The sequence below is a fragment of the Bombus vosnesenskii genome, unplaced genomic scaffold (assembly GCF_011952255.1).
Source record: "Bombus vosnesenskii isolate JDL3184/JDL3185 unplaced genomic scaffold, Bvos_JDL3184-5_v1.1 scf7180000013285, whole genome shotgun sequence".
Taxonomy (NCBI): domain Eukaryota; kingdom Metazoa; phylum Arthropoda; class Insecta; order Hymenoptera; family Apidae; genus Bombus; species Bombus vosnesenskii.
In genome coordinates, this window is record NW_022882938.1 from 3,734,876 (window position 1) to 3,753,180 (window position 18,305).

At 35.0% G+C, this 18,305-nt stretch overlaps 3 protein-coding genes across 8 annotated transcripts in view; 2 read left to right on the plus strand and 1 right to left on the minus strand.

The window, feature by feature from the left end:
- Positions 1–8,466, plus strand: part of LOC117232285 (DNA polymerase epsilon catalytic subunit A) — a 19,141-nt gene extending 10,675 nt beyond the window's left edge. The window contains exons 4-28 of one of the 2 annotated variants that reach the window (XM_033491590.1): positions 47–265; positions 333–565; positions 634–874; positions 946–1,262; positions 1,365–1,611; positions 1,670–2,222; positions 2,302–2,743; positions 2,803–3,040; positions 3,115–3,468; positions 3,538–3,752; positions 3,827–4,010; positions 4,086–4,631; positions 4,717–4,958; positions 5,032–5,236; positions 5,298–5,473; positions 5,545–5,714; positions 5,802–6,138; positions 6,207–6,396; positions 6,472–6,638; positions 6,709–6,997; positions 7,077–7,172; positions 7,252–7,529; positions 7,602–7,734; positions 7,809–8,020; positions 8,082–8,466. In XM_033491590.1, the coding sequence (XP_033347481.1) occupies positions 47–265; positions 333–565; positions 634–874; positions 946–1,262; positions 1,365–1,611; positions 1,670–2,222; positions 2,302–2,743; positions 2,803–3,040; positions 3,115–3,468; positions 3,538–3,752; positions 3,827–4,010; positions 4,086–4,631; positions 4,717–4,958; positions 5,032–5,236; positions 5,298–5,473; positions 5,545–5,714; positions 5,802–6,138; positions 6,207–6,396; positions 6,472–6,638; positions 6,709–6,997; positions 7,077–7,172; positions 7,252–7,529; positions 7,602–7,734; positions 7,809–8,020; positions 8,082–8,391 (6,594 nt within the window). In that variant the 3' untranslated portion in view covers positions 8,392–8,466. Of the gene's footprint in view, positions 1–46; positions 266–332; positions 566–633; positions 875–945; positions 1,263–1,364; positions 1,612–1,669; positions 2,223–2,301; positions 2,744–2,802; positions 3,041–3,114; positions 3,469–3,537; positions 3,753–3,826; positions 4,011–4,085; positions 4,632–4,716; positions 4,959–5,031; positions 5,237–5,297; positions 5,474–5,544; positions 5,715–5,801; positions 6,139–6,206; positions 6,397–6,471; positions 6,639–6,708; positions 6,998–7,076; positions 7,173–7,251; positions 7,530–7,601; positions 7,735–7,808; positions 8,021–8,081 lie in introns of those variants that run through there. The other variant, XM_033491591.1, reaches the window with a different exon arrangement.
- On the minus strand, positions 6,684–9,743 carry LOC117232289 (ATP synthase-coupling factor 6, mitochondrial). 2 transcript variants are annotated; one of them, XM_033491601.1, is made up of 4 exons: positions 9,331–9,743; positions 8,900–9,047; positions 8,700–8,824; positions 6,684–6,768 (listed from the first exon to the last, which is right to left on the minus strand). In XM_033491601.1, the coding sequence occupies exons 2-4, from the start codon at positions 9,040–9,042 to the stop codon at positions 6,731–6,733; spliced, it is 306 nt and encodes a 101-aa protein (XP_033347492.1). In that variant the 5' UTR covers positions 9,043–9,047; positions 9,331–9,743; the 3' UTR covers positions 6,684–6,730. The 2 variants fall into 2 exon arrangements, with proteins under 2 accessions (XP_033347492.1, XP_033347493.1); XM_033491602.1 differs by lacking the exon at positions 6,684–6,768 and adding an exon at positions 8,433–8,581.
- A 128-nt stretch (positions 9,744–9,871) lies between these two features.
- Positions 9,872–18,305, plus strand: part of LOC117232286 (ETS-like protein pointed) — a 145,331-nt gene continuing 136,897 nt past the window's right edge. Inside the window, exons 1-2 of one of the 4 annotated variants that reach the window (XM_033491592.1) lie at positions 9,872–10,066; positions 15,893–16,002. In XM_033491592.1, the coding sequence (XP_033347483.1) occupies positions 15,898–16,002 (105 nt within the window). In that variant the 5' untranslated portion in view covers positions 9,872–10,066; positions 15,893–15,897. Of the gene's footprint in view, positions 10,067–15,892; positions 16,089–18,305 lie in introns of those variants that run through there. The other 3 variants (XM_033491598.1, XM_033491596.1, XM_033491594.1) reach the window with 3 other exon arrangements.

Sequence of the window (18,305 nt, forward strand, 5' to 3'; positions counted from 1 at the left end):
TGAATTGCTTTGTATTTGTTCCTCAAATTATTTTACTTTTTTATAGACAGAAATTATGGAAAATGATAAAAGATTAATGAGTGGTGTGGACTATTATTTTTTAGAAGAAGACTGTACTAGATTTAAAATTTCCTATCCCTATAATCCATATTTTTATATTTTATGCAAAAAGGATACATATGAGGAAGTTTCTACTGGTTTAAATAAAAAATATACTAATTTAATACATAAAGTACAGACTATTTATAAAGAAGATCTTGATCTGGTATGATAGAATTAAAAGTAAGTATAAAAAATGTTGAAACTGATAATTCTCTATTGTCTCTTTTTAGTCAAATCACCTCATTGGTTTAAAACAGAAATATTTAAAAATTTCTTTTATTAATACTGTGGACTTGAATAAAGTCAGGCGTGGTATTATGAAAGCTGTAAAGTTAAATAAGGAACGTGAAAAACATAATACCTATTATTCAAACATGTTATCAGATGTACTAAATACAGAACAGGGTACAGGAGATATTAAGAAGCAAACCATAGATTTTATGGATAATATTCTTGATATCAGGTAATATACTTTCACTTGTTGATGTTGAGTATAATATTTATGTTAACGGCGTGCATATATTTCTACAGAGAATACGATGTACCACATCATGTTCGTGTCTCCATAGACATGAAAATTTGTTGTGGTAACTGGTATTCTGTGAAAACAAGAGGAAATGATGTACCAACAATTACAAAGAGAGATGATCTTATTGAACCACCTGATCCAATTGTGTTGGCATATGATATTGAAACTACAAAACTTCCTCTGAAATTTCCAGATGCTGATACTGACCAAATTATGATGATCTCATATATGATTGATGGACAGGTATGAAAAATGTCTTATTTTAATACTTACTTGACGCTTTAAGTGTATTTTATACATATTTACATTTTCAGGGGTATTTAATAACAAATAGAGAAATAATTGCAAATGATATCGAAAATTTTGAGTATACCCCAAAACCGGAGTTTGAGGGATTTTTTACAGTTTTCAACGAACCTAATGAAAAGGCCACAATAAAAAGATTTTTCGATCACATAAACGATATTCGACCACATATATTCGTAACATACAACGGTGATTTTTTCGATTGGCCATTTGTAGAGACTAGAGCAGCTTTTCATAACATGGATATGAAAGACAGAATTGGTTTTTCTAAAAATCGTGATGGAGTTTACAGCAGTAGACCAGCCATGCATATGGACTGTTTATGGTACTGCAATATATAAAACTAAATTTATTGAAACTATCATATAGAATTGCAAAAGGAACGATTGCATAAAGAGCTTTTTCCAATATATAATTTTCATTGCAGTTGGGTCAGGCGCGATTCCTACCTTCCTGTAGGTTCTCAGAATTTAAAAGCTGTAGCAAAGGCAAAGCTTAGATATAATCCAGTGGAACTGGATCCCGAAGATATGTGTAGATTGGCGTCTGAGGACCCAGAGACTCTCGCAAATTATTCAGTTTCTGATGCGGTTGCAACGTACTATCTTTACTATAAATATGTTCATCCTTTCATATTTGCTCTGTGTACCATTATTCCTATGGAACCAGATGAAGTAAGTTATATAATAAGCTATAGTAAAGATGATATAAATTATATTTCTCCATTTACAGGTACTTAGAAAGGGATCTGGTACATTATGTGAATCCCTCTTAATGGTGCAAGCTTTTCAAGCTAACATTATATTTCCTAACAAACAGGAGCAGGAATTCAACAAATTTACGAAAGATGGTCATTTATTGGATCAAGAAACATATGTTGGAGGACATGTTGAAGCTTTAGAATCTGGTGTTTTCAGAGCCGATATTCCTTGTCGTTTTAAAATAGTACCAAGTGCAGTAGAAGAATTAATAAATGGCGTTGAATCTGCATTAAAGCATGCTATACAAGAAGAAGAAAAAGTGCCCATGGAAATGGTTACAAATTTTGAGGAAGTGGTTGAAGAAATTACAGTGAAATTGGAAGGTTTAAGAAATCAACCACTGAGATTAGAGAACCCTGTAATATATCACTTAGATGTCGGTGCTATGTATCCAAATATTATTTTAACCAATCGTCTTCAACCATCCGCGATGGTCGATGAAACTGTATGTGCTGCATGTAATTATAATAAACCAGGAGCACTTTGTCAAAGAAAAATGGAGTGGATGTGGAGAGGAGAATATTGTAAGACAACAAGATGCGTAAATAATATTTGTTAAATTTGTTTATTCTTACATACAAACATATTTTTACTTGATTTCAGTTACTGCAACTTTAAGTGAATATCAACGAATGCAGCAACAACTTGAAAATGAAAAATTTCCATCGCAATTCCCAGGCGGAGCTCGTAGGGCATATCATGAATTATCTAAAGAGGAACAAGTATCGTATGAGAAGAAACGACTCACAGAATACTGTAAGAAAGCTTACAAGAAAGTTAAGATTACTAGCATGGAAGAAAGAACACAAACGATTTGCCAAAAAGAGAATTCATTTTATGTTGACACTGTACGAGCGTTTAGAGATAGGAGATATGAATACAAGGCGCTTACTAAAGTAGCTAAACAAGAGGTGGCGGCAGCCGTAGCAAAAGGAGATGCTGCTGATATTAAATCTGCTAAAAATCGAGAAGTACTATATGATTCATTACAACTGGCACACAAATGTATCTTAAATTCCTTCTATGGATACGTTATGAGAAAAGGGTATGTATGTTTATCTTTTCTTATATTTAAAATTATTAATACAATGTTCGATATGTTAGGTCTCGATGGTTTAGTATGGAGATGGGTGGCATAGTATGTTACACGGGAGCACACATTATTATGAGAGCTAGAGAAATTATCGAACAAGTTGGCCGACCTTTAGAATTAGATACGGATGGAATCTGGTGCGTTCTACCAGCATCTTTTCCTGATAATGTTGTTGTTCATACTACTCACCCAAAGAAAAAAAAATTGGTAGTATCATATCCGAATGCTGTTCTTAATTTTATGGTGAAGGTAAATCAGTATTGCAACGACATTTTTTTATTAACTAGAGCTCTTTTTTTGTATCATTTTCATATTATTTATAGGATCAGTTTACTAATGACGTATACCATGAACTCGTCGATCCTGAAAATCTTACGTATAAAATTAGGAGTGAAAACTCTATATTTTTTGAAGTGGATGGTCCTTATTTAGCTATGGTATTACCTGCAGCGAAAGAAGAAGGAAAAAAATTAAAAAAACGATATGCAGTCTTTAACTTCGACGGTTCTTTGGCTGAACTGAAAGGTTTTGAAGTAAAACGAAGAGGTGAACTTCAGCTAATAAAAGTTTTTCAGACGTCCGTATTCGAATCTTTCTTAAAAGGTAGCACATTAGAAGAGTGCTATGCGTCAGTAGCTAAAGATGCAGATTATTGGCTTGATATTCTTTATAGCAAAGTAAATATCCAATATTGTTGATTCTGTTACATGTAACATATTAATAACTAAATATATAAATCTTTATAGTGTGCAGATATGCCAGATTCGGAATTATTTGAACTTATATCCGAAAACAAATCAATGTCACGAAAATTGGAGGAATATGGAAGTCAAAAGTCAACGTCTATTTCTACTGCTAAAAGATTAGCAGAATTTTTAGGTGATCAAATGATTAAAGATGCTGGCTTAGCATGTAAATACATTATTGCTAATAAACCTCAAGGCGCACCAGTTACAGAACGGTAGGGATGAAGTTTTGCTTCTGTATGAAGAAAATTGTATGACAATAAAATTACATATTTCGTTATACAATTAGGGCAATACCATTAGCAATATTTCAATCGGAACCTGCAATAAGAAAATATTATTTACGAAAATGGTTAAAAGATTCTAGTTTACAAAGCGACGACATACGGGATATTTTAGATTGGAGTTATTATATTGAAAGACTCGGAAGTGCTATTCAAAAAATTATTACAATTCCAGCAGCAATGCAAGGAGTATTTATTTTATTTATCTAGATATTTGAAACTTCCTAATTTAAATATAATAATAGGAGAATAATTCTTTTTTAGTTATCCAATCCGGTTCCTAGAGTGAAGCACCCGGACTGGTTGCATAAAAGAGTAATGGAAAAAAGTGCAACGCATAAACAAAAAAAGATTACTGATATGTTTACCATGATGCCTAAAGATAAAGAAAAAAATATTGGCAACCAAGATATAGAATCATCTGAAACATGCGATATAGAGGATATCGCCAGGAAACCCTCAACTTCTAAGCAGTCATTGCCAATTGTTAATAAAAGAAAACGACAATTTTTAGAAGGAAACGAAGCAGAAAATGCAAATAAAAGTTGGAAAGAAGTTCTAGGTTCACCACCACCAATGGGAACAACAAAGGAAGAAAGATTAAAATGGTTGGAATTCCACAAACAGAAATGGGCTCATCAAGCTAAGCAAAGGGCTGAATATCAGAAGAGCAAGAAGAGTAAGCGTTCTAATAATGATGGAGATGAAGTTTCTTGGGGTGTTGCAAGAGATACCAATACATCTACATTGGGTGGTTTTTTCAAGCGAACTCAAAGAAAATTGCTTATGAATCCATGGCAAATTATTCAAGTAAGAAAAATGTTCTTTTTTAACAACAATAATTAAAATTCAATAATTGTATTGAATGATTTAAATAATTAATTTATCGGTTTAGATATCACCAACAAACAAGCCTGGTTTATATCGATTATGGGTATTAGTCGATAGAGATTTACATCAATTGCGTCTTATAATACCTCGTATATTTTATGTAAATACTCGTAAACCTAAACCTAATCCAGAACCAGGTAAAAAAGTATCTTGGAAAGAAAGCAAGAAAGTTCTTCCACGATCTCGACCTATATATAATTTATATCAATATACTGTGCCGGAAACACAGTTCCAATTATACAGTCAGTGAGTTTCATCCTTTAAATTTTTTGATGATATTTTATATTTAATTATCTAAATTATTTTAATTTGCTCATAGGGAGCTTTTAGAAGATATGAGTAGACCAGAAATTGAAGGAATTTATGAAACTCAAATGTCACTAGAGTTTAGAGCTATTCTTCAATTAGGATGCGTTTGTACAGTTGATCCTAAGGCAGCACGGACCATGGCAGATGGTGCAGATACATTTGCCCTAGATCAGTTAGAATACAAGAGTGTTGCTGTGCAATCATATCTTAAAAATGTAATGGTATTTTAACTTGTAATTTTTTCTTTGGTCTAAAAGAATATCTGTTTTATTTCAGCTTAATCAAACTAATTATATTTTCTTATATCATCATTGGAGTTCAAACCATCAAAGAGCTTTATGGGGACTGTTTTTAAATGCAACTAAAAGAGCTCATATATTTGTTTTGGATTCTGTTTCGTCAAATCAGATGCCTAATATGAACACGTTGTACATTCAAGAACGGGATACAGTGTATAATTTACAAAATCTGAGTTATGCTTTTACTAGTCTGTGAAAATGATTCTAAAGTAATTCTTTTGCAGTATATCCACAAATGGGGAAGACAAAGTAACATTTTTACCAGAGTCGATGCGATTCGAATTAAAATTTGAAACAAACTTTCAACAAGTCTGTCGTATTTTACAAGCAGTTATAACTACATATAAAAATGAGGGACATGGTGCAACAATATTTATTATTCAGACAGCTTTAGGTACATTTTATTTAGATTTATATGCAAAAATTTTTCATTAAATTTTTGTCATTTATTTTATTTTTCTATTTTACGTTTTTACCTTAGATAAAACGACATTAGTAACTCACATGCCATTACTTAATGACTTTCCTCTAATTAGCACCTATGTACAAGATATTGAAACTTTATACAATACACTGGAGTGGCAGAAAGTTGGTGCAAAAACGATGTTACGTCATTACCTTAAGAGCCAGCAAATTTATGAATTAATGACAGAACAATGTAGATTCCTTCATGTGCCAATTGGAAATATTCCTGCGGATCCTATTGTTTTTGGTGCAGACGTATTTTTTGCAAGACATTTGCAAAAGAATAACTTTGTATTATGGTGTTCTCCAACAGAGAAACCAGACTTGGGTGGCAGTGAAAATGATGATAACAGGTTGCATTTACGCTTAAACATGAAATTTGAATTACTACCATTATCTTAATATATGTAATCAATTACAGATTATTGACAGATTATGAAGAAAGTTTACATTCTGCTGCAAATAATGCCGGAACTTATTCTAGTGTTTGTATTGAATTGGAGATAGAAAGTTTAGCAGTAAATACATTATTACAGCATCACCATATTCACGATATTGATGGAACTAGTAATTTTGTCGCATTCCACACTCAACAACAGACATCTGTTCAAGTATATAATTTAGAAAAAGAACGTGTTAGAAAGCGTATAAGAATATATTTATATGTAACTCAAATTTTTCCATAGGATATGGCAACACATGATGGCATGACAAATATAATTCCTAATTACGACGAAACTGTTCTTTGCAGTCCTGCTTTTAGAATATTGCGAAATATGGTAAACACATGGTTGCTAGATGTATCAGTTCATAAAAATATATTTGCAGATTATCAAATTATTCATTTTTACAGGTAAGCACGGACATCTCTATACCAATGTTACACCTGTTTTTTTTGTAATTCGTAAATTTATACTTCTTAGATGGTTACGTTCACCCAGTTCTTTACTTTACGATCCTGCTTTGAAAAGAACTTTGCATACCTACATGAAAAAATTATTCGCGCAGTTATTAGCAGAATTTAAAAATCTGGGATCCATAATTATTTTTGCCAATTTTAATAAAATCATCATTTGTACCAAGAAAAGGACAATGAGTGATGCATTAAACTATATGGAATTCGTTGTTCAAACAATACGCGATAAAGAACTATTCCACAGTATTGAAATAACTTTTGAACAGTGTTGGGAGTATTTAACATGGCTTGATGTAGTAAGTAAAATTTCAATTCTTTCAATATAATAATAAATGGCATACTTTAATATATAAAAACATTTGTATAAATTAACAGCATAATTATGGAGGTATAAAAGGAAAATTACCGAAAGATATAGAGAATACTACGGATACAAATAGTGAAAATGCTGAAGATGAGAATGACGACGAGGTAAGTGTTTACTAAGACATACAATTCTTTTTTTGTTTTCTATTTGTGATATTTTCATTGGATTTTCTCTGTTATTAAGCCTGAAATAGTAATGAATTGGAATTTAATGGAGTGTCTCCCCAAAGAAGCTGCATGTCAATCAAGCTTTACTGCTATAATAGCGGGATACTTCCATGCAATTTATCAGTTCATATTGGAAAATGAATTGAATACTACTGTAAGGCCTAGGAACTTAAATAATTTAAGTCAATTATCACACAACTGCACAACTGCACAACTTGGATTAGGATCACTTGAGAATACTGCAGAATTTGCTAAAAAACTGATAAAGGGAGATATGTCCCAAAAACTATTCCAGTAAGTATAATTGTTTTACTTTATCATTATATGAAGAACTTGATTGACATATTTTATTCAATTATGTTATAGAATTGTACAGAAAATACATAAAAATCTTCCAGAAAAAACATTAACAATTGAAGAATGTCCAAACTTAGATTTAGATGGTAAAGACAGTAAGAAAATTAATCCAGCATTGGAGTTAATAAAATCAGTTTGTAAGGTATTTAAACACGAATACGAATATGTTAGGATTATTTTACGAGGAAAGTAAATAAAAATTAATTTTAATATCAGGTTTTATCTCTGGATGCAGAAGTTGAAAATGAAGTATACTATTTGCGAACAAACATGTTAAAGCTAATTAGAGTTGGCAGTTTCAGCGATCTAGTTGATTGGAAAGATCCGTGCATTTCTTTAGTTGTGCCTGAAATTATTTGTAAAGTATGTAATCACACAAGGGACATCGATCTTTGCAAAGATAACTTTTGTACCATGGATCGGGATAGGTAATGCACAATATTATAAAAGCTATTTGTATTCTAGTACATAATACTACTGTTTGTACAGGTACATATGGAAATGTCCTCTTTGTAAAATGGACTATGACAATGATGAAATAGAGTTCCTTTTGATGGACATGTTAGATCATAAAAGTATGGCTTACATGTTGCAAGATTTACAATGTTGTAAATGTAATGAAGTTAAGAGGGAAAATATGAACGAACTTTGTTCTTGTTCTGGTAACTTTAAAACTTTGATTCCTAAAAGTGAAATAGAGAAGTTTATGAAGATCTGTAAATCTGTGGCCATAAAATCTAATATGAAAACATTGTTAGAAATTATCCAGAATACAAAAGTTCTTGTAGATTCAAAGTAATTTATATGTTTTTACTGTGATTATATCTAATTTAAGCAATATTAAGGAAAATAAAGTTTAACCTTATATTTATAATTTTACATATACATATATTTCTACAACTATTTATCAAGTATAACAATTTTAATATTCTAGTTTTATATATACTTGTAAAGAGTTATGTAATATATTCATTTTTCCACTACTGGAGCTGAAAGAAAAGATCTTTCATGTTTTATAATACTTTATAATTGCAAGACTTTCAACTCGTTTAATATAATATAAAATACTATATATACTCCTATTAATAATTTAAGTAATGAGCATACCTTCAAATTTAAATTTTGGGAAGTTTTTTGGATCACCCTTTATATCATATTGTTTCCGAATTCTATCAAGCTCAGATTTCCTCTCTTTTTCAAGTTCAGGAGTAGCATCAACTAACTTTCCACCACTAAATTTATGGATTGATATTAAGACATAAATTGATATTAGGACACTTGTGTTGAAATATTTTATTTTTACTTACGCGCTTTTTGCAGAATATTCGCGTATTTTGTCTAAGAAAAGTTGTTGTATAGGATCCGTTGCTTTTTGAAGTGCTGGTGCAAGAATACCAATGTCACGTTTGATAACTTTTGGTACACTTGTAATGACTCTCTGGATAAGCATTTTTCCTTAACAAATCGAATATAAAATGCATATTTAACTTTAAATGAAAAAATGATAAAATGATAAATGACAAGAAACAAAGTCAATAACGAAAATTGTTTAACATATAGATTCAAATTTCTAAATAAAGGAAATGCTATACAAGATTTCTCTTATGTAATATAGGTTACGTTTATTACATAAGATGTAATAAACAGAATAAAACATGATAAAAACTTGTCGAGATACAAAAAAAGATAAATAATACTGTTAAAATCGTAATATGAATTTAAAGTACTACACCTTTACCTTTTTATTCGGACAGAACCTACGAGGTACTTGTCGTTATTCGTTACCCTAGAATATATGTCAATATATAGAATGCACTCTTACTTATGTATAATAATCTCCACCAACAGGCTACGTGATTGGTTAAAATTGCACAATATAATAAATTAAAGATATTAATATTTTAAAAATAAATCTATCAAAAAGATCAAAATATTTATTTAGTTATCTATTTCTAGCTAATACTTATATATTTATAATAATAGTATCAGTATAAATTGGTCCACCCTATCGAGCTCATGTTTGTATTTCAGATTTATATTTTTAAAAGTTTACATTTTAATTTTTATAATGTACATTAATAAAATAGTAGGTAAAAATTGAAGTTAGTGTGAACCATCTATTATTTGTATACCCCGACTGCAGTAATGTTCCAACGGAATGCGCAGAATACGACAACGAATCACAGAGGAGAATACGTTCGCCCATCAGTGATTGGCTAAAGGCACTGTGCCCCGGGGTGGGGAGGTGAACCCGCTTTTAGTTTCATTCATGAACGCCTGAGCCGTGGCCATAATATATTTGTAATCTGTATTGTGTACGGGTATACCGCGTTAGTGCTGCCGATGTGCGTGCGCCTCACAGTCGTACACGTGATTGTTGTTTTGTGTTCGATTCCTGTTTGGTGTTTTTCGTGGACATTATCTGGACAATTGACACGGTTGCGCTCTTCACTGGATTTTACGTTGGAGAACAGGTAAGTGAACACGTTAAAAGACAGTCCACCTGCGCGCTTTCTGCGTGATACGAGCGCGCGAACGCAAATCTTCGAAACTTCTGAATTGTATTGGTCTTATGTTAGGCCAGAGTTTCGAGTTTTTTTACTATGAAAACGATGTAGCAAAACGAGACGAAGAAATTCTAAAATATTACAACAGGGTAGAACGTAGCGTCAGAAAAGTATACGCCTACGTTCGGTCAGGCGTATATTTGTTTTGACGAGTGTTCTCTTGGTTACTTTGCATCCCACGGAAAATTAAGATACGTATATTATAATCTAAGTACGTTACATGTGCAAGCATGTCACAGGTTTTATTTGTTTATTTCTATCGGCTGGAGCCGAATTGGAGGTAAATAAATAGAAGTTTTGTTTTCCTTAAATATGCGGTTACATTTTATTTTTTGTATTTGATGTCACCTCTGTGTAACAAAACGAATTCTTTTATATCATAGCTTTCGTAGTATTGTATTCACGAATGTATTATCTTGTGTAAGCCTACCGTACGATTTAGGAGATATTCGTTTACTTACGTCATATCGTTTATTATTCATATCTTTGTCTCGCTTGAAATATATTTATTTGAAGAAAAATTGATTGCACAATAGAGATAACGATTCTATTGTACTCGGTCGTGACTCGAATATACATATGTATGTAATTGGCATGTTTCAAATAAGGTTCTTTCAAAGTGAAATTCGACTCTCGATGTTTGTAAGAACATTTCGAAGATTAAGCCTTTCGCATTGATTCGTATCGATCGTAAATATCTCGTACCTGATAATCGTATCACATTTTACGTTACTTGCTATTTCTTTTTTTATCATTTCGACCAACGTACTTACTGTTCGTTTGTGGAATCTTTTAATAATAATCTTTGAGTAAGGTGTGTCGGAAATTGTTTTTTTGCATACATAATTATAAATCAAAAAATAAATATATCGATAACGCACTACAAGATACAATATATCGAGTGATACAGAATCGATATTGTGTTTAACGAATGAACATATCTTATAACACTTCGATTATGAAATTCTATTACGATATTTTACAATTATTTGTGATTTTTATTACAGATAACGCATAATGATGTAAATATATATGTAAAAAAATCTCATTAGTTTTTATATCCTGAGACTAGTCTCGTACAGAAATATCCAATAGATCATTATTGCCAACCTAGTCGAGCTCATAAAAATTCATCGATTTTTACTAAAGCATTAATCTAGATAGTGTGATAATATTAGGCTGTATTTTTGTGGAATATTTAACCCAATATTTTAGACTCTGACAAATAATTTATGCCAGATCTGGATCATTTTTTCTACGGTGTCTGCGTAACATATTTCGCTGGTAACGCGTGTAGGTAATATTTCCGTCGAACAGTATTTGGTATACATACAGACAGAGACGAGAGAAAAAGAGCGCAAGGGAGGAGGAGGGGGAGGAGGGGGTAAAGAGATAGGAAACGCAAGGGGGAGAGAGAGAAATAGTGTGTTGGACAGTGTAAGTTAAACGCATACGAGGGGATGGCTAGCCTGGCAATTTAAAAAAGGAACGCGATGCCCTCGGTGTTGGTGGGTCGAATGGTTTTTGTACACTTTCTCGGATCTCGGGGAGTACAGCATGGCAACGCTGCGACCTACCATGCTTCTTCCCTCGTTTGTCTCTCGACTGTTTCTTCTTTCTACCAAAGACGCGACAAATATCAAAGGCCAGAGAAGACACCACGATGACAAAGCTCCGCGAACGTTCTGACATCGCACGAGGGATAGAAAGGAAGAAGGGAGGAAGAAGAAGATGTGAGGAAAGAATATAAAGGGGAGAGGGAGCATGTATGCTAGAGAAAGAGAAAAAGAAACCGTTGCGCGTTGATCGGTTTAGAGACAAGACGATTCTTGTTTTGCCAAATATGCTTTCTGTTGGAAAAACTAAAAAAGAGAGAACTTCCACTTTGAGGTAAATTGTTGCTTCTTTTTTTAACAGATCAGTATATTTATCATATACACAACTGATTAATCGGTCAATTATTGCTCGGTAATTGTTAGTAAATTATACTCTTCAGGGATTGTAGAAAATTCTAATCTAGCTGCTTAGTAAAATTTGTTTGGTTAATTGGCAACGAATCTAAGTCGATAGATTTTAAAAAATACACTTATTCGGAAAAAATAACTTTCCATTTTATATCTTAAAACTCAAGATTGACAATCGATCCTGTTTTGCCCTAGATTTTGATCACGTGATGTTATTCACCACTCCTGACTTGACTCGTTCAACAGAGTATAGCCAATTGTATGATGTTTGCAACAATACGAGTTCGAGTGACAATCGTTCGATAATAGCGTGCCTTCGATTCTCGAACGAAGCGTTTTTTTCTTAACGTTCAAATTTTAAGCTGGCAGTAGTGCATCGGTAGTTCGTGGCGCGGGTAGAGTTGGTGTTACGAATTCGGAAGTTATGAATGGAAAAGAAATATCATGTCGGTTTTAATAAGTTCGAAAGTCAAGCGAGTAATGAAATTTTTCCCCATATGGGTCCTTCGTGGGTGCTGAAACTTGCATACGGGTCCATGCATCTCGTGCATGGAGAACCTGGAGGAACGTCTGCCCGCATCTGGAAACCCAGCGGCAGCTTCTCGAAAGATATTATATTGCTCTTTCGCCGGAGTTGAAACAATAGACACTCCAGCTTCTCGAAGGACGATCCAGTTTATACACGGTGTCTCAGAAAAACGAAACGGACGTAAGAATTTTATACATACTTGTTCTTTCCGCCATTTTGTTATCGCTCAAAACGGTAGCAAGTCATAAATTTCTTTTTATGAAAATAGTTCAACTTTTTGTAGTGTTTTTCAAAATAGTATTATTTTCCCTTTATTTGGAGTTCAAATTTATTGTATTGATTACATTCTTATATTATTGTTAACTAATTTAAAAAAAAAATGGGCATCCATTTCCAAGGATATCGTTAATATTGCATAATCACAAGATATAATAAAATTATCTTTCAATCGTGGAGTTCTTTTGGAAGGATAATAAATTTGTTTAAGATAAAGGTATATAACCCTTATAATCTTATGTAAAACTTTAATTAAGTTATAAATAGCTATGATAAATAGCTCAAATAACTTTTCAAACGAAGAACTGCGTCTGAAACTATGTTTAAAGATATATTAGTAAAAGTAGCCATTTGTCTTCTTTCCCTCTTGTCTTTCCTATTTCGGTTCCATTTCATGGTCAAGAAAATGCAAGAGTTCTCGAGGTAGTTCTAACTCAGTAACTTCGATGTTACGTGTGTGCATGAAACATTAGAGTGAGGCATTCCTTCTTCATTCTTTTTTCTTTGTTTCAGTTAGTGGGTAGAAAATTCGATATGTTATATTACATAGGTATTGTGTGGTAGAGCTGTGTCTATTGGCGAATGCCTCTCTGTATGCGAATGAGGAATTCGTGGAGTAAATAAACCAACAGCGCTACGACTTTACCCGTCTGTATCGAACGATCTTTTCTTTCACTTTCATTCTTCGGAAATGCAGGTAACTGCTTCTGAGTGGAAACGGCATCCTTGTGTTTGCTCGGAAGTCGGCTGAACACTTTAAATCTGGAAACCGATCGCGTTCCCTTTCAGAGTCCCACTGATAATCTTCAGGTATATCCATGAAATATAGGAAACATGATGTGTATAATGTATATCTGTAATGTATACATATAATGTATACATGTTTCAGTAATTACATTCTGTAACGTATTTGGAGTCTACGTTTTGGGCTCTTAGTTCTATATTATTCCATTGTTTGATTTCAGCATATAACGCATAATATTTCGTATCAAACTTTATATATTGCAAAACACATAATTAAATTCTTAATAAAACCTACATTGATTCTAATGTATTTAATTATTTTTTCTTTCATTCTTAATAGTAATCAGTCATCAAGCAGAGTCTTATCTATCGTTGAAAGATCGAGAGATAACCAGACATAATTTGCACTCAATATAACAAAGCAAATTTCCATTGGAATATTTTGCAGCAAATTCTGGAAGAATCTTTAGCCCTTCAGCCGAAGGATGATCATTGATCAATGTCAAAGCTGTTCTTTCGACATATGGTTTTCCTTGTCGCGCAATAAAGTGATTTGAAGTTGGCCAATCGATAATGGTAGGTGGTTATTCTGATATCAATTTATCTGAGAACACGTATGTATTTTTTATCAGTATGTAAGCTCATAATTAATTTGCTGAATTTGTTTTTTGGGGGGCTTGAATCTTTCCTTTGTTCTTCGCTAGTGGTCGTTTTTCAAAAGTCTCTGTTTAGATAAACGAATCCAAGAAATCGTATCTTCCGGCGAGTTAAATCGATAGGCGACTTGGAGATAAGAGTCGCTATCAGCTGGATCACTGAATGAATATTGTAAGCGTTATTAATGCCGTAGTTGAAAACAACATCGTGGGAGTGAGGATTTCGTTGATCGCCTCGGTGGAAATCCTTGAAATTATTTTAGGTCAAGCCTTCGCAACATTGTCGCAAACGTTATCTATAATTAAATTCCATCCGATTAACTTGTCGTAAGAACATTTATCGAAGAGTTAACAAAAAGTTTGTCAGCTGTAAGATAAATTCACACGATAGGCCCATGGTTGATCTTCCTTCAAAAACGTTTCTGTGCTTCTAATGAAAAGACGTATCTACTCTTTCTTTTTGAGAAGTTATTGGCACCTTGTATCGGGGAGAGAGTTAAAAAAGAAGGTTGAATTGCGAGGCGCTTTGTAGGCTGTGAAGCAGGAGTATTTCGGCCGTGTACAAAGAGCCGTGAGAGTCGATGGCGGTGCTCGAGCACTTTTCCACCTACCATCTGTCGTTTGGGCTTCCAGCCGGAGTAACCTGATCTTTGTAGAAACCAGAGTTCGAAAACCTCCTACGTTAGTGCCTGTAGTTCCTCGCATCCCCCTTGCCGCGTGAATCTTTTTAAAAATTGCACTTCTAACTTGCTTCTTGCTAAACCTTATATTCCGTTGTTGTCTGAATCACCTTATCCTATTCTGTATTCTAACTGTAGCTTTGACTCTTTTCTTTGGTATTCGAGTCTTTTAGAAATTATGGAAAATAATTTTCTAACAAAGACGAAAAGCTGGAGAGCGAAGTCGAATCGTGGTATTCGTTTGGTCGCGAGCAACAGGCATGATGATTTCTCGCGTTTTAGAGCAACCAGCGTGGTAAAAGGAAGACTCGGGTGGAAGAGTAGGTACGTCATGTGGAAGAGAATTTACTGTGCAGGTTGCAAATAAAAAGGAACGGTGATTTAGCATCTCCAGGCCGCGTTCAAGAGGCGCGTGCGAGCGTTCGTTGCACGGGGAATGTCTGTTTTTAAGGCGAGTTGCGACCGCTATTAAGCGTCCAAAGCGCGACTTATGCTTTTCACGTGCAGCCACCGCCTAAATATCGAATTTACACGCGGTGATTCGAACAAAACGCCCTTTGCACGCCAAGCGATCGTTCCTTCGTGAAGGAACGAGCAAATTTATTCGTACGCTATATGTTGTGCAGAAACCAACTTATAGAATGGAATAACTATAAAAGCCTTTAACTCCTTGTTTTACGACATTTTTAATCTTCGATCTTATGAATTAAAAATGAAGTTGGAATGAAATTTTAATAAAATATATATAATAAATATATAATATAATAAAATGAAAACTTTGTTAATACTTGTTGTAATCGCGAGTATAATAGGATATTGTATAAGGCAAGGAGTTAAAATACGTTGATTTTGATATTCTTTGCTAAAATACAATCTTTTTGCAGCCAATATGGATATGGAATCCCTGTACGACTACGGGGAGGAGGAACAGGACTTCTACGAGGAGAGTCCTGGTACCAGGAAAGGTTACCCGATCGATCACAGATCCATCAAGGTCAGTGATACTCTTTGATCGTTCACTCGAGCGGAGCAAAGACGGAAGGAAGACGATCGACGCTTTTAACCTCACACGATCCACAGGTGACGCTTAATTACACCCGGTCTAAATCTGAAACGGCGCGCAATTTCGAAATGTGAGAGGTTTGATCTCTGTTTTGATCTGGGATTCTGCAGCCGCGTGATCGCGTCGCGGCGTTATTTTCGGAACTTCCTTTTAATGTCGCCGCTCGCGCTGCCAGCCATTTCCATTGTGTAATTGTCATCGATGCGACACTTCGAACTTGCGATCGTTTTCCTTTCGTTTTATTCTCAGGATGAAAACTACGGTTTGCGCAAAAATAGAAAGGAATGTAAAAATTGTAAAAGATAATGGAATGCCAGAAGCTGCTTCGAATGTTTCTGTTATATCGAACCATCTACCTATAGTTGTTATTAGTCTCGTGAAAAAGAATGTAAATTGTTTATGCATAGTTAAGAAGAGCTAGCTATTCTCAACGTGATATTCGAGGAATTGCTACGTTCGGTGGACAGATTGACGGATGGCTTTGAACTTTTTAGATTGTAACTAAATACGTTTACTTAAAGAACAGCCTAACCACGATCGACGATTTTTTTTGGCAAACTTCTCGAATATTTCATTCGAAAAGACAATCCTACTAAAACCACCAGGGAGCAGCGGAAATTTTCCAACATCGGACAAGTATGCTGCATCGTTTTGCAAATTATTAATTAACTGTGATGGCTCGTTAGGGGCATTATCGTACAGGAAACGCGATAGTTTCTATTAAATAGAAGATAGAGAAGGAGAGAGAAGAGGACCGTCCGAAATAGGCGAATCCTGCTCTATTTTCGCGGTGATAGTTGACGTTGGCAACTCCGTTGGCAGAGCTTGCGATTGTACGAGTGCCAGTAACAATTCGTTCCGTAGCTGCTCTCCGCCTTCGTTTCATGAATGAACGTAGAGCCAACGATCGTTTCTCATCCCCTCTCGCCCTTCCATTCCTCCCTGACCTCACGTGGTCACCGTCTAACACTTCTAACGCGTTCTCCTTTACTCTTGATCCTTCTTTCTCCGTTCTGCGTGCTTGCGTGCTTCTCTCTGTCCTGTTCTTCCTCCTCGTTTCACTCGGTTGCGCCCTGATCATCGGTCTCTCTTTGTCCTCGCCTGTTCGATCGCTCTCTTCTTTCTTTTGCCGTGTGCTCCCTCCTTGTTCTTCCTCCTACTATTTCCCCTTTGTTTTATATTCCTTCGGGCTCCTCTGTCGGGGCAGACACGAAATCTTGGATAGCGTGCGCGCTTATGTAAGGCGTGATGTTTAATTGATAGCTCGGTTGGAAGACTATGTAAATGACCATCGTGTAATGGGTTTATACAAGTTTCGAATTAAACGAATAGCTATGTATACGGTCGTGTAATGGATGTTCAGGCGATTTCACGTTGCATTTTAAGTTTCGTTAGGCAGTTAATCGAACCGCGTGTAAGTCTCGTTCTCTTCTCTCACCTCTTCCTTGGTCGTTGTCTCGGTCCGCTGGTGCTCGAAGAAGGCGTCTTCTCGCCGTTTCTTCGTCTGGTTTCGCCTTGTTTAGCGTCTGCTGGCCCCCATCTGTTCCGACTGCTCGGATCAGGTCGACTTTACTGCCAGTTTACGCACTTTTGCTTCGAGTTTGAGCAACCGACTTGTTCCTCGATACAAACCCAATATGGTGGATAACACGTAGATACGTTCGTCTTTTACGTTTCAAGATTGTGTAATATTTTAAAGTGGAAAGTCTATTTTCGCGACGTACGTATTACGACGATGTATTGTTCTACGACTAAGATCGATGGACTTTGACAAATTAATAAAGATCTACTCCATCTCCGCAGTGTCATTCGTCGAAAGAAATCATCCCGTAGGAATCGTAAACGGGTTAGCTCGAAGGGAGGAAGAAGCAAAAAGGAGGTAGCAGCAGGAAGGAGGAGTAGTAATCCTTCGAAAGCGAAAGGGACGTGGAAGAGACGGGAAAGTCGGTGAGTTAGTTAAGAGGAACGGGATGTAGGGACAGGCGGGAAGAAACGCGTGCACGGCTGCCGGTGCTCGGGGGAGGAGAAAGGAGAAATCTAAGTCGCCAGAAATAGCATCCCTTCTCGCATCATGTAGCCAGACCTTCTGCATGCGCCGTTCGTTCTAGTCGCATGCACCGTTGCCTCACCTACGTCACACGCTCTCTCGCGCCCGGTGCATCGTTGTCCTCTCTTCGCCTCTGCTCCACTCCCCTCCCCTCCTCTCTCTCTGTCGACTTTGCTTCTTTTCATTA